Source organism: Myxocyprinus asiaticus, chromosome 27, assembly GCF_019703515.2.
Source record: "Myxocyprinus asiaticus isolate MX2 ecotype Aquarium Trade chromosome 27, UBuf_Myxa_2, whole genome shotgun sequence".
NCBI classification, from domain to species: Eukaryota; Metazoa; Chordata; class Actinopteri; order Cypriniformes; family Catostomidae; genus Myxocyprinus; species Myxocyprinus asiaticus.
This window is the reverse complement of record NC_059370.1, coordinates 25644329-25659258: the sequence shown is the minus strand read 5'-3', so window position 1 is coordinate 25659258 and position 14930 is coordinate 25644329. Positions and strand designations below refer to the sequence as shown.

Sequence of the window (14930 nt, the reverse complement as noted above, 5' to 3'; positions counted from 1 at the left end):
ACATGAATCCCCTAGGAGGAGTATTCAAAAGTTCAGTGCCTGCAATAAAAAAAAAGCACATTTAATCCAAAATAGCCAACTTCATGTTGGTGGAGCTGATGACTGTAATTTTGAAAGTTGTCTGGCTTGATGAGGCCAATATATGTAGCAAGTTTGGTGACCATAGAAGAAACTTACCTTTTGTCAAAAGGTGGCACTACAATGCTCCCCAGCCATGCCCATGTGTTAAAATTTGCCCAGGCCTAATGGCCGACAACTCTGATGTGTGTGCAAAATATCATGAAAATTCAAGCATGCCAAGTACCTCAAAAACATGTGACTATACATAAAAATAAATAATGACATTTAATGCATTGCCATGGCAATACTGTGTAAGATATAAAGAATCCCTTCAGAATTTTAAATCTGCACCGTCTTGACATTATTTAAAAAAACGAAGCAATTCAGGTAAACATAAGAGGGATATTTCAAAGTTTGTTTAAAGTGCCACACTTCCTTCAGCCAGTTGGTGGCGCTACGACGTGACCCACAATAGCCACATCAATGTGATCAGCCCGCAAGGTGAAACATACAGCTAATTTTTGATGTAAATCACACAATGCACGCAGAAGAGATGAGACACTTCCTGTTTCCCATTTTTTGATGTTAATTTATCACGTTGCCACACTTTCAGTGCTTGGACCCTCATAATAATCCTTAGAAGAACAATAGGGTCTCTACACTTTCAGATTTTTGAGTACTCCACACTTTTGAATTCTACTTTATATTCTATTGCAATTCCAATTAAAGTCTTTATCTATCACTATAAACCTCAATAGACAGTATATTCCTGTCCCTTAAAATAAAGTACAGTTGATCACAATCCAAAATCCTAATAATTGTCTGTGGAGCAGGACGTGGTCGTGTGTCTGTCACTGGGGAGAGAGGAAGTGGTAAGGGCCATATTAAACACCTGTGTCTCGTTTCAGTGACAACGGAGACAGGCTTTAAAAGGCCACTGGAGTGATAGACCGGGAGAGAGCATCCCAGTCATGCAGACCTAATGCTATGAGAACCTGAACGCTGCAAAGCTGTTAATTTAATACTTCTGAGTTTATGTAGTCTGTCACCACTGAAGCTGATGAGTACAATTTAAAATAGACCTGAAAAGGCAAAAAGTGTGACTGGAAATAATAAAATAGACTTACGTGGACTGCAACCCCGACTCCTGCTTCCTTCTTGCTGGAACTTCTACACTGCTGCCGAAACCCAGGAAAGGAAGAATACTGGACGCCATGGACACCTCACCGCTGGGCGAAGTCATCTGCGCCTTGGCTAGCATCCAAGAGACTAACCAGCAAGCTCTACTCGCTCAAGAACGTAGCTTCAAGGAGCTCCTCCAAGCACAGGCCGAGGATCGGCAGGCCTTACGGAGCTGGCTAGCTCCAGGCGGACTCTCCGCCATGACCCCGGAGGCAGCGATGAAGCCGCATCTCTTGCTCACAAAGATGGGCCCCCAGGATGAGCTGGAGGCATTTGTGAGTTTCTTTGAACAGTCAGTCACCGCCTCCGGCTGGCCGCTAACCCAATGGGCCCTCCACCTGCTGCTGCTGCTTTCCTGGGAGGCCCAGCTCACTGCGCAGCAACTACCAGCTGAGGACCACCTGGATTACGTGAAGTTGAAGACTGCTGTCCTGCAACAGGTTGGCTGCACCCCAGAACAACACCGCCAGCGGTTCCGCTCCCTCGGCCGCCCATTCGCATTTGCCCAGCAGCTCCATGATGCCTGCCAGAAATGGGTGCTAGCCAAGGAAGGCCGTGGCATGGAAGAAGTCATCGAGCTGATGGTGCTGGAGCAGCTAACCATTCGCCTGCCCCAAAGAACTGTAGAAAGGGTCCAGTGCCATCCCACATCGGTGGATGATGCCATCCAGCTGGCCGAAGCCCACATGGTGGCCTACCCAGAAGCCGGTGAGCAGTCCAAATCTCTCTCTCTCTCTCTCTCTCTCTCTTGCTTCTTCTCCTCCTCCTCTTGTCTCTTCCTCTCCTCCCTCTCAACCTATACCCGCTCCCTGGCCGGGCATTCACGGGGATATACGCAAATGGTGTGCGGCATGCCGCAAATGTCAGTTGGTGAATCCACCGGCCACCCTAAGAGCGTCATTGTGTCCATTACCGTTAATCAAGGCCCCTTCGAAAGAATTGGTATGGACCTTGTTGGGCCATTAGAGCGGTCAGCACGCGGATATCGGTTTGTATTAGTCCTGGTGGATTATGCAACGTGATATCCGGAAGCGGTGCCTTTACGCAACATCTCAGCATGCAGTGTTGCGGAGGCACTCTTCAAAATTATCTCCCGGGTGGGTATAACTAAAGAAATCCTCACCGACCAAGGCACAACTTTTATGTCACGTACACTGTGCAAACTTTATGAATTTCTGGGGATTAAATCGATACGCACCAGCATTTATCACCCGCAAAGTGACGGGATGGTTGAACGATTTAATCAAACCCTGAAAAATATAATTCGCAAGTTTGTACACGAGGATGCTAAAAATTGGGACAAATGGCTATAACCCCTATTATTTGCAGTCAGGGAGGTCCCACAAGTCTCCACGGGGTTTTCCCCCTTCGAGCTCCTGTATGGACATTGGCCCCACGGGGTGCTTGACATCATATGGGAGGCGTGTGATGAAGGACCTTCCCAAAGCAATTCAGTATGTCCTTGATCTTCGATCAAAGCTACACACACTGGGTCAGTTGTCACAGCAAAATTTGCTCCAAGCTCAAGAGACACAAAGCCGGCTCTATAATAGGGGTTCCCAGCTACAGGAATTTGCACCGGGAGACAAAGTACTTGTATTACTCCCCACATCAAGCTCGAAATTACTCGCCAAGTGGCAAGGGCCCTTTGAGGTTACACGGCGCATCAGGGATCTCGATTATGAGGTTAAACGAACGGATAGAGGCCGTGCACATCAAATTTACCATCTCAACCTCCTTAAATTATGGAGAGAGGTGGTCCCCATGTCCATGACGATGGTAGTTCCGGAGAGGGCAGAGCTCGGGCCAGAGGTGAAGTTCAAAGCCGATTCACCCCGGTCCCTTGTGGAGACCACCTCTCACCATCCCAGCTCGCAGGGGTGGCCAAATTGCAAAATGAGTTTGCAGAAGTGTTCTCCCCTCTTCCTGGTTGTACGAACCTCATACAACACCATATCGAGACCCCACAGGGAGTAGTAGTGTGTAGTCAGCCGTACTGCTTGCCCGAACATAAGAAAAAAGTGATTTGGGACGAATTAGAGGCAATGCTCAAGATGGGGGTAAGAGAAGAATCGCACAGCGATTGGGCCAGCCCGGTTGTTCTTGTACCTAAGAGTGACGGGTCAGTCCGGTTCTGTGTAGATTACCGGAAAGTCAACATGGTGTCTAAATTTGACGTGGTGGGGGTATGTGGAGCAGGACGTGGTCGTGTGTCTGTCACTGGGGAGAGAGGAAGCTGTAAGGGCCATCACCTGGTAACTGTCGATATTAAACACCTGTGTCTCATTTCAGTGATGACAGAGACGGGCTTTAAAAGGCCACCAGAGCAACAGACCGGGAGAGAGAGAGTCCCAGTCACGCAGACCTAATGCTACGAGAACCTGAATGCTGCAAAGCTGTTAATTTAATACTTCTGTGTTTATGTTGTCTGTTACCACTGAAGCTGATGAGTATAATCTAAAATAGACCTGAAAAGGCAAAAAGTGTGACTGGAAACCTGAGTAATAAAATAGACTTATGTGGACCGCAACTCTGACTCCCGCTTCCTTCTACTTCTACATTGTCACTATAGTACCTTGTTTATTATTAGCCCTTAAAGCACCCTTGTGTTCATATCAGAGTCAGAAACCAACATTGTAAAATTAACCAAGTAGTACAGAAAATCCTGCCCAGTTTTTTTATCGGCCTTAACAAACAGAAGGGATGATGAGACAGTTGTGTAGTCTGCTCTCTGGGCTAGGCTTTGCTCTGTGATGGATTCAGCATGCAGCTTTTATTACAGTTTATTCCAGCCCAGCTGACTTGATTAGATCCAAACAGAAGTTTTTTTTTTTTCTTCGTTCAACTGGCAATGCCTTTTCCACTCAATACTTTAAACACAGAAGATGTGTGCAGTGTAATTTAAAAAAGGAATGACAGTGTGGAACTTGTGCTAGGGGTGTCAGAAAGGGTGAGACAAGAGACCCAATAGTAGAGGAACAGTTCAAAGGATTTATTTACAACAATAAACGTCAACTTAAACTGTGCTGGCGAAGACTGGAGATCCCAGCACTGGCTGCAGCTACAAGGAATCCTCCATTGAAGCTTCATGAGCACAGAGAAACAAGTAACAGCAAGCTGGAAGGTAACCACACTCCCGACACGTGGGCAGAGACAGGCAACCAACAAATACATGAGACAGCACCAACTAGACAAGAGAGCAAGGTTAGTTGCTTGACAGCACACACATTCAGCATAGGCTAGATTACATTCAACATTGAACTACATTAACGTTAAACCACACTGAACGATCCAGCACCCGACATGACACACTAGGGGATTTAAATATGCAGGAAACAAACAAGGGGCAGGTGCCGCTCACAGCTGAAAGTTGGCATGATCAGCATTCCCATGAAAACAATCAGGGTTCCCATGGAAACACTGATTCTGCATGCCAGCGGCACCTGAAACACATGACGGCAAAACGTAAACACGCTTTGACCAAAACAAACAAGGAACGATGATGCCATGGTCCTCGTCAGACAAAAACTATCCTGACAAGGTGACAGGACCGTGACATCACCGGAAAGCGCATGGCGGTAACTCGCGCATGGTGGTCACTAACATCCGGACCTATGTGCTCACACAAAGAAGGCACACAAAACACAAGACAGGACGATAATGCCACAGTCCCGTCAGACAGAAACCCAACCATGACAAGGGGGTAGAAAGTTGTATGGTTTATGTGCCTGTGGATATGTGTGTGAATGTAGCTTACATTTGGTGATTTTATGTACATAGGTAAAAATCAGGATGCTTGTATAGTGGTGAGTAAAAGCTTTAATGTGTGCAAGCAAGTAGTATAGTGATGAATTGAGTGTACAGTTACAATGACTTTCGAACAGGGCTGTCAATTGATTAAAAACTTTAATCAAAGTAACTATAATATGACAATTAATTAAACAAAATTAATCTCATATAAATATTTGCTGTGAAAAGCCCGCAAATGAACACTGTAATTCAAAAACTTTGGAATTGTGGAAGACAAGAAAAGCATTGAAAAGACATACAAAAAGAAACTTTAGAAGTCCATGTATTTTTTTGTTTTATTTCCATTTCACTAGATATATCTTTATACAACATAAATCTTTCACTGGCCGTAGTTATGAACTAAAAGTATTTAAATACTTGATTTTTTTTTGTAACCTAATTACATATCCAGATGATATTTAATTAAATTTTACATGTGCGTAATCTGATTTCAGTTACTTTTTATTGTTTACATAACTACATATCAATTAAATTACCTATCTGTCTTAATTCTCAATGCAAAATTTAGCTACATACAGGTCAGGTGGCATGATTAATTGCACATTATTGTTTTTATCAATTGCTTTTTTTATAATTAAATCACACAAAATTAACATATTAAATTGACAGCACTGCTTTTGAAAAGTATTTATCTCTGGCTCCAAACATACAAATCCAATCCATTAAAATCCATCCAAATCCATTGCATTCATAAACAATAACACAGAGAGACCTTGAGTCAAAGCACACATTCATAAACTCTCTTTAGATCACTCTTTTAGGACAGGTAGGTCAAATACACCCTCATTGCAAACACCAACACCAACTCTACTCTCCTTCCCCAAGGCCACAATGTCTGATGTAAACAAAGTGGATGGGTTAGAGCAAATTCATTTAGCAACATCTAGGGTCCCAATTTATTATGTGGAAAAGTCTATGATCTAATCATCTTAGATTTGCCAGAGATGTGCCTACTGAATGGGAATATGGGCATGTTTTATTAAGCATATTTATGAATTTCAGATATTATAAGTGGCGTGTATACTATTGAACTGATCTTAGACAAGTGTGACTGCAAAGTGGTCCTCTACCCAAAGTGTTGACTAGTGTGCTGTTAACATAAAGCCACTAGAAGATGCTCTATATGTAGCTGGCAAGACTCCAGAGATCTGCTGATTCAGTTAGCTAGAACCAAACTTTACGTAAGAATACATACACATTTTCATGAGATCACGTTGCAGCCGCTGATTAATGTGCATGGCCTAATTAATTATCGACACTTCTGAGAGCTCTGACATGAAGTAAAACCATATTGATTTAGTTGTTTAAGAACACAGTTTGCCACATATCATAAAAGACATCACACAAAACCTTGTTTCACCAAAGCCTTGCAGGCAACGAGGAACATCAAACAGCTAATGCCCGCAAGTCAGTAAGACATTATCTAAGACATTATATGGTAGAAAAACAATGTTATTAATGCATTATTATATATATCAATAATTGGAAGAGGCATGTAAACCTTTTTTTACACATGACACAAGCAGCTATAGGAGGGTCATCATCTAAATTCTGGAAAGGAGAATTGCACAGATGTGTACGTCTGCAACAGATTGCACCAGACTGCAAAACAGTGGCATGGACAGAGGCCTGGAAGGAAAGAATGCTAGCCTGTAATTGAATGTGGGTTTTTAATGTGGATTGGCTGGCTCGGCTGTGTGTGACCTATACAGTAGAGTGTGTGTGAGCATTTGTCTGTGATTGTACATGTAAGAGATCTCTCCAGAATCACAAACAGATGCTATGGAGTTACACTGGAGACACAACTAAGTATGTACAAAGCAGCAAGGGTCATTTTTTTCTATATCACCATATCAGTCATGGAGGAAATAAATATATAACTGAATATAATCACTCCAGGGGTGGGCTTTTCATTATTCATCAGCCTTCTTGCAGCACAGCCAATCTCCCAAATGGCCTCCCTTCAACTCTAAATCTTAAAAAATGGACATGGTCACAACAAGCACATACATCTCCACTTCAGTTCCCCCCTCCCTCCCCACACATACTTATACTGCTTCACTGTAAATGGATGCTTCATCTTATGTCTGATGCTATCAAGAGAGTGCAACTGATGTGTGATGATACTTGTTTAGTGGTGATGATTTGTCACATAACACTTTCTAAGCAAAATTTTAAATCAGAATGCCTGAAAGTAAAACACTCAATAATAAATGTTGGGAACCTAGAACCAGTTCCATTAAAAAAAAAAAAAAAAAAATACCAGAACCATATGATTTTCATGACTTTCAGTTCTGTTAATGGTTCTTGAACATGCATTTTGCTGCTGACACATGCATGCGATCAATGTGGTTCCTTTATGAATGACTCTTATGAGCCGGTTTTTTTTAGTGAATCTGATTTCTGTCATGTCCAGCTCAAAATGAAACAAGAACTACCACCATGTTATGTAATGTTTAAGGTTCCTGAGACTTAAATCAGGCAATGCTGTTATTGACTCGTTGTTTAAATGACAATGTGTACATCACACGTTTTGTTGTAATCAGTGTAATTTCATAATAATAATAATAATAAAATGAAATGTTAGCACATTTTATATTTGTTTAACATTTTTATTAAATATATAATTGCAGTAGGACCAATTATTGGATTGCCTCTAAAGACTTCAAGAGTTTCAAGTTTTATTGGTCACATACATAACCATACATAGTACAACATGTAGTGAAATTCTTGGTACGAATTTTCTCCCCCCAGTTTACGATAAAATTATATGTTAATTATAATAAATATGTTTTACAAGAATTGTATTAAAGGGATAGTTCACCCAAAAATGAAAATTCTCTCATGATTTACTCACCCTTTTGGTATCCCAGATGTGTATGACCTTCTTTCTTCTGCAGAACACAAAGATTTTTAGAAGAATATTTCAGCTCTCTGGGTCCTCACAATGCAAGTGAATGGGTGTAAAAATTTTGAAGCAACAAAATCCACATAAAGGGAGCATAAAAGTACTCCATATGACACCAGTGGTTTAATCCATGTGTTCAGACAAGATATGATAGGTGTGGGTGAGAAACAGATCAATATTTAAGTAATTTTTTATCATGAAATTCTCCTCCCTGCCCATTAGGGGGCAATATGCATGAAGAATGTGAATCACCAAAAACAGAAGAAGGAGAATGTGAAAGTGGAAATGAAGTGGAGATTGACTGAGCAGGGAGGATAATTTAAAGTAAAAAATGACTTAAATATTGGTCTGTTTCTCACTTACACCTATCATATTGCTTCAAAATATATGAATTTAACCACCAGAGTTGTCTGGAGTACTTTTATTTTGCCCTTATGTGGATTTTGGAGCTTTAAAATTTTGGCACCCACTCTCTTGCATATGGACCAACAGAGCTGAGAAATTCTTCTAAAAATCTTAGTTTGTGTTCAGCATAAGAAGAAACACATCAGGGATGGCATGAGGGTGAGTAAATGATGAGCGAATTTTCATTTTTGGGTGAACTATCCCTTTAAATTCATCTCTGATTTGTCATATCTGTTCTGTTGAAATCTAAAATGATCTAACATTTTGGCAATAAATGCAGTAAATGTATATAAAATGCATTTCTTATTTCAAAATATTTCTTTCTCAATGATTTCTCTAAGAATCATTGATGGAATCGTTAAGAAATCGGAATCGATAAGAGGAATCAGAGGCTGAATCGTTAAATTCCTTAAGATTCCCATCCCTACTCAGGAATGTCTCAAGCTCTCAAATCATTTAAATCTGCTCTTTTCTTTAGTTTTGGGCCAGTGTTGTTGTTATATTAAAACCTGTCTGTCATAAATTCAGCTTGTGCCAGATGGTCACAGTTTGTCATTCCTGAAAAATGGCTAGTTTAACTTCTGTTTAATTTTGTCAGGTACCATAGAAACATGGCAATTATGAAATGCATGTATGAGTACACCTGAGTAATAATGATGACCTAAATAGTCTTTTAGCACATTAAAAAACAAAAAATTCAACCCACTTGATTTCAAGTAAAATCAAAGTAAAATCACCAATTTGAATTAAATTACTGATACTGAAAATCGAAACTGTTAAAACTCACAAAATTAAGTACAAATAAATTACAATATTATAATCTATTTCATTTTATAAGTTAAATGGATGGGAACAAAGATGTTGTTATAAAAAAAAAAATGTCAGTGTAATTGTGAAAGAATTGTAAACAGAGTGCAATAATGGTCACAGGACTTTTTTTAAATTTATTTTTTTGAATAGCTGATTATGATGTATTCAATGTTAAGATATGATTCTCTATGTTAAGAAATGGGTTTTCACTAATGTGCATGTGCAGTCTGGTCAGCAACCAAAGGATCTGGGTCTCTTACTTGCAAATGCCATCCTCAGCGTCCTCCAGGCCAAACCGCTGATCAAAAGACAGCTGGATCCTGGAACCTTCAGTGAATGCCACCAGTCTCCACACTATAACAGTATTCCTGGGATATGTGTTGGGGAAGTCAGGACTGTGAATAATGCCATCCCCATTGACACTGAGGACCTTCTCATGTTGAGGAGACTCTTGCACTCCTACAGAGGAGAACAAACAAAGTTTATTGCAATGTTTCTAAACCTGTGCAACTCATCAGAGCTGAGCAACAATGGGTCTGACATATTACAATCATTCGAGAATACTTCTTTTCTTTTTTTTTATGCTTATTAACATCAAACAGGATTTAGCTCCTAGCGTATCACATCAAAACATAAATAAAATGGATTATGGAGAAAAATCTATGGAGGCAGTGCAATATGCAATTTGATTGGGCATGGGCAACGCTAAATTATTTACTGTACCACACAAAGCAAGGAATGAACCAAACTCAAGGCCTCTGTTTTTTATGAAGTATTGATCATCTGAAAACATGTTAATCATATTCAGGAAGAGATAAAAGGGAAATGTGAAAATGATTTTGTTTGGTCAATAAAATTAAATTAGCTGAGGGATGTTATACAGTTTGCAAACACAGCATACCTGAGCATAATGAACTTCTGTGTATCAATGCAATATTTTGCTCTGATGTTGCTTCTCCCTAATGGCTTTCTATTGAAACAGAAAGGACAGATCATTCACAAGGAGCTATAAAGTGTTATTTACAGGGGACACAACAGCTGGCAATGACATTTCTAGTTGCAACAGTGCGATGAGTGATAAAGAAAGGTTGAAAATCATTGTTTGGGTGGCCAAAACATCTAGAACAGAATGTTCCGCTAATCGATTGTACTTTGAAGAGGTCTGATACTATTAACAGTCTGGGGAAGTGCAGGTCTGAGAAGGAACCTTGATGTAATTTTGAGGCCAATGTTTTAACTGAGTGGGAGATGTATGCCAAGACTTCAGTCCTGTTTAAAAGTTCAGAAATGATTACATACCGAATTACCTTCCACCCTGTTATGACAAGATTTAAAGAGTTGTTGCTCCAGAGGGGAAGAAACTATAATGACTTTCTCAATACAGCACCCATAAAAACTCCCAATACCTGCAGCTCTGCCAGGGAGGGTAGAAAATGAGCTCTTAGAACACAATGCTAATTTCCAAGTCTCCTTCTACAGGTGCTGATGCACTTGAGCCAACATTTCGCAAGAGTTCCTCCACAGCACAGAGAAGGAGAACTAATAAAGACCTACCCTGGATATGCATGGTCAATATAAGTTGAAACAATTAGATACTTGCATCATCACTTCGACACAGTAGTAACCAAATTGTTTATCAATAACATCTGAAGGTGAACAGCCTGTTTTACAAGATTAATATTGTGCATAAACAAAAAATAACTTATTTAACCCATTTTTTGGGAAATATACACTTGTCTAAGTCTTTTCACATCATTAATGTTACTAAAAATTCAAAGTCTTTTGTAATCTAAGACTTTGCACAGTTTGTTTTCCACTGAGTTCATCTTTGTTTTGGAATCCTGAAAAATTACGTGACTGGCGAATTTTTTACAAAATGATATGACATGGGTTTTCATGTATTGCTGCAGTTCTGAGGTGAAATGTTCACTGAGTGGCGCTAAAAGTGAGTAAATCTTTTTTCTTCACCAAACAGATGAGGGCTGGGTTTCCTGAAGCACTAAGTAGAATGTTAACAGCACTTAAGTAGTACTTAATCTCTAAGACGTGTTTCCCAAAAGCATTGTTATCTAAGTAATGCGTAAAAACGCTTGTAAATTAACGAGAGCTTTGAACCGCTCTTAAGTCCATTAAGTGCAACTAAAACATATCTTTCCTTCATCTTTCAAGTTTATCAAAGACAATGGGACATTTAATAAATTGTATTAATATATTTTGATCATTGAAAAGCCATTGTAACTATTTCAGAGGATAAAAAAAGTGTTGACAATTTTTTTATGAAATCAATAGGCAGACTCCACAGTCTGTGCATGCGACGTGATAGGTCTAAATTTACAAGACACGTAATACAGTACAACGTTATATTAGCCTTCTTTGATAAGCATAATTGTAATGGAAATAGAAAGATGACATGTCAGAATCAGAATCAGAATCAGCTTTATTGCCAAGTATGCTTACACATACAAGGAATCTGTCTTGGTGACAGGAGCTTCCAGTGTACAACAATACAAAAACAATACAAAAACAGCAGCAAGACATAGATAATAATAAAAAATAAACAATAGTTATACACACACTACCGGTCAAAATTTTTGAACACTTGATTAAAATGTTTCTCATGATCTTAAAAATCTTTTGATCTGAAGGCGTATGCTTAAATGTTTGAAATTAGTTTTGTAGACAAAAATATAATTGTGCCACCATATTAATTTATTTCATTATAAAACTACAATTTAATTAAAAAATAAAATAAAAAAAAAGTTTTTCAAATTGATGACTTGGACCAAATAATAAAGAAAAGCAGCCAATAAGTGCCCAACATAGATGGGAACTCCTTTAGTACTGTTTAAAAAGCATCCCAGGGTGATAGAAAATGTCAAGTTTACATGTCTGCAAATTCTAGGCAAAGGGTGACTACTTTGAAGATGATAAAATATAACACAGTTTTGATTTATTTTGGATTTTGTTTAGTCACAACATAATTCCCATAGTTCCATTTATGTTATTCCATAGTTTTGATGACTTTACTATTATTCTAAAATGTGAAAAAAAAAAAATTATAATAAAGAATAAGTGTTTTAAAACTTTTGACCAGTAGTCTACGTACATACACACACAGACACACACATACATACATACACATACGCAGAGCAATACAAATCTGTTATCTGTTATGTACAGTGCAAATTTATTTATTTATTTATTTTTTTTTCAGAGGAATGAAATGGTAGAAGAGGTTGGATGTGTTGGATAAATATAAAAAAAGACTAAACTGTGTATTGCACATAGTTATTTCTCTGTTCATGAGATGGATAGCCTGAGGGAAAAAAACTGTTCCTGTGCCTGACGGTTCTGGTGCTCAGAGCTCTGAAGCGTCGACCGAAAGGCAACAGTTCAAAAAGGTAGTGGGCAGGGTGAGTGGGGTCCAGAGTAATTTTTCCAGCCTTTTTCCTCAATCTGTACCAATAATCCTCTCAGCAGTCCGAATTGTCCTTTGTAGTCTTCTGATGCCTGATTTCGTAGCTGAACCAAACCAGACAGTTATTGAAGTGAAGAGGACAGACTCAATGACCACTGAGTAGAACTGTATCAGCAGCACCTCTGGCAGGTTGAACTTCCTCAGCTGGCGAAGGAAGTACAACCTCTGCTGGACCTTTTTCACAGTGGAGTCAATGTATGTCTCCCACATCAGGTCCTGTGAGATGGTAGTGCCCAGGAACCTGCTGCCACAGTGCTGCTTAGAATGGTGAGGGGGGTCAGTGTTGGGGTGTTCAGCTCAAGGTTGTTTTGACTGCACCAGACAGCCAGCTGTTCAACCTCCCTTCTGTATGCAGACTCATCGTCATCTCGGATGAGGCCGATGACAATGGTGTCGTCTGCAAACTTCAGGAGTTTGACAGAGGGGTCCTTGGCAATGCAGTCATTGGTGTAGAGGGAGAAGAGTAGTGGGGAGAGCACACATCCCTGGGGGGCACCAGTGCTGATTGTACAGGTGTTGGAAGTGAGTTTCCCCTGTCTCACAAGCTGCTGCCTGTCCATCAGAAAGCTGGTAATCCACTGACAGACAGACATGGGAACAGAGAGTTGGTGTAATTTATTCAGGAGTATTGCTGGGATGATGGTGTTGAAAGCCGAACTGAAGTCCACAAAAAGGATCCTTGGTCTGTCCAGATGTTGCAGGATATGATGCAATCCCATGTTGACTGCATCATCCACAGGCTTGTTTGCTCGATAAGCAAATTGAAGGGGATCTAGAAAGGGTCCAGTGATGTTCTTCAGGTGGGCCAACACCAGTCTCTGAAATGATTTCATGACCACAGACGTCAGGGCGACAGGTCTGTAGTAAATTAAGTCCTGTGATTTTTGGTTTTTTGGGACAGGAATAATGATTGAGCGTTTGAAGCAGCATGGGACTTCACACTTCTCCAGTGATCTATTGACGATCTGTGTGAAGATGGGGGCCAGCTGGTTAGCACAGGATCGAAGACATGCTGGATGTTCTCATTAAACAGTTTATTTAAGAAGACATATGTGAGTAAAGTGACCATGCAGTTTAAAACTTAAATAAATATGCCTTAATAAATAATTAAAATATGGTTAACAGAGGAGATTAGAGCGAGAGTGTGAAATAAGAGATTCCCTCTCTCTCTCTCTTCATGCTCCTCCTCCTCTTCTTTCTTCCTCCGATGGCTGGTTCAAATCGGCTCGCCTATAGTCTTTTTACAAGAAAGTAACAAATTGCATGATGAATAATGGCAGTAAGGCTACAAGTACACAGTACCTTCAGGTCTATGAGTAGTTCAACACTGATGCCCATCATTTTAATCGTGTTCTGTGTGCATTTGTTCAGTTTCTAGCCAAAGGAACAAAACTTTAGGCTATGTGAGAGCCCCTTGTGATTCACATTGCGTACATTCATGTTACATGCATTTATTGCATCATTTTCATTAATCTCTATAATTGAGCATCAATACATCTGAAACTCTTCAGAAGCTATCAGAAGCTAATTGGCTAATTGTCAAGGGCTTGACATAATTTTCTGGAATTTTCCAAGCTGCTTAAAGGCACAGTTAACTTAGTGTATGTAAACTTCTGACCCACTGGAATTGTGATGTAATCAATTAAAAGTGAAACAATCTGTCTGTAAACAACTGTTGGAAAAATTACTCATGTCATGCACACAGTAGCACATAGTTTGTCAAAACTATAGTTTGCTAATATGCAATTTGTGGAGTGGTTAAAAAATTAGTTTTAATAACTTAACCTAACATGTATGTAAACTTTTGACTTCAACTGTAAGTTCTACTTTATAATGAGCGATCTACGTGCTGGTTTGGGAAACAGGCGTTACTCCATCTTAAAATAACGAGCGACGTTAGTTAAGATGATCGTTAAAGCTTATGTTGCAATGTTATCGGGAAACCCAGCCGAGGTCTTTAAAAGTTAATGCTCTATCGAGTTTTAAATCGACAAAACTTAACTCCCTACCCTAAACCTAATAGCCATAAAAAATGCAATAGGAGCATCAGACGTAGGACGTAGTTGCTTCAGCTATGACACTTTCGGCTCACATCAACTTGCATGCTCTTCAGGAATCGTACCAGTTCCTTTGCTTTGCAAGTGCAATAGTTGAGGAATTGCACAATTTGATTGCATTTGAAAAAGCTTGTAAATGTAGTTGGTTATGTAATGCAAACTTACAAGTTCTGTGCTATTGTATAGTAAAAGTGTTTAGATCAGATGTCATAAGTTAAAA

General features: G+C 39.7%; 1 protein-coding gene across 1 annotated transcript in view; it reads right to left on the bottom strand.

Annotated features, from left to right (window-relative positions):
* The window catches only part of LOC127418248 (platelet-derived growth factor C-like), a 108971-nt gene that overhangs the window by 35892 nt on the left and 58149 nt on the right, over positions 1–14930 (bottom strand). The window contains exon 2 of the mRNA XM_051658721.1: positions 9436–9634. Coding sequence (XP_051514681.1) covers positions 9436–9634 — 199 coding nt within the window. The remainder of the gene's footprint in view (positions 1–9435; positions 9635–14930) is intronic.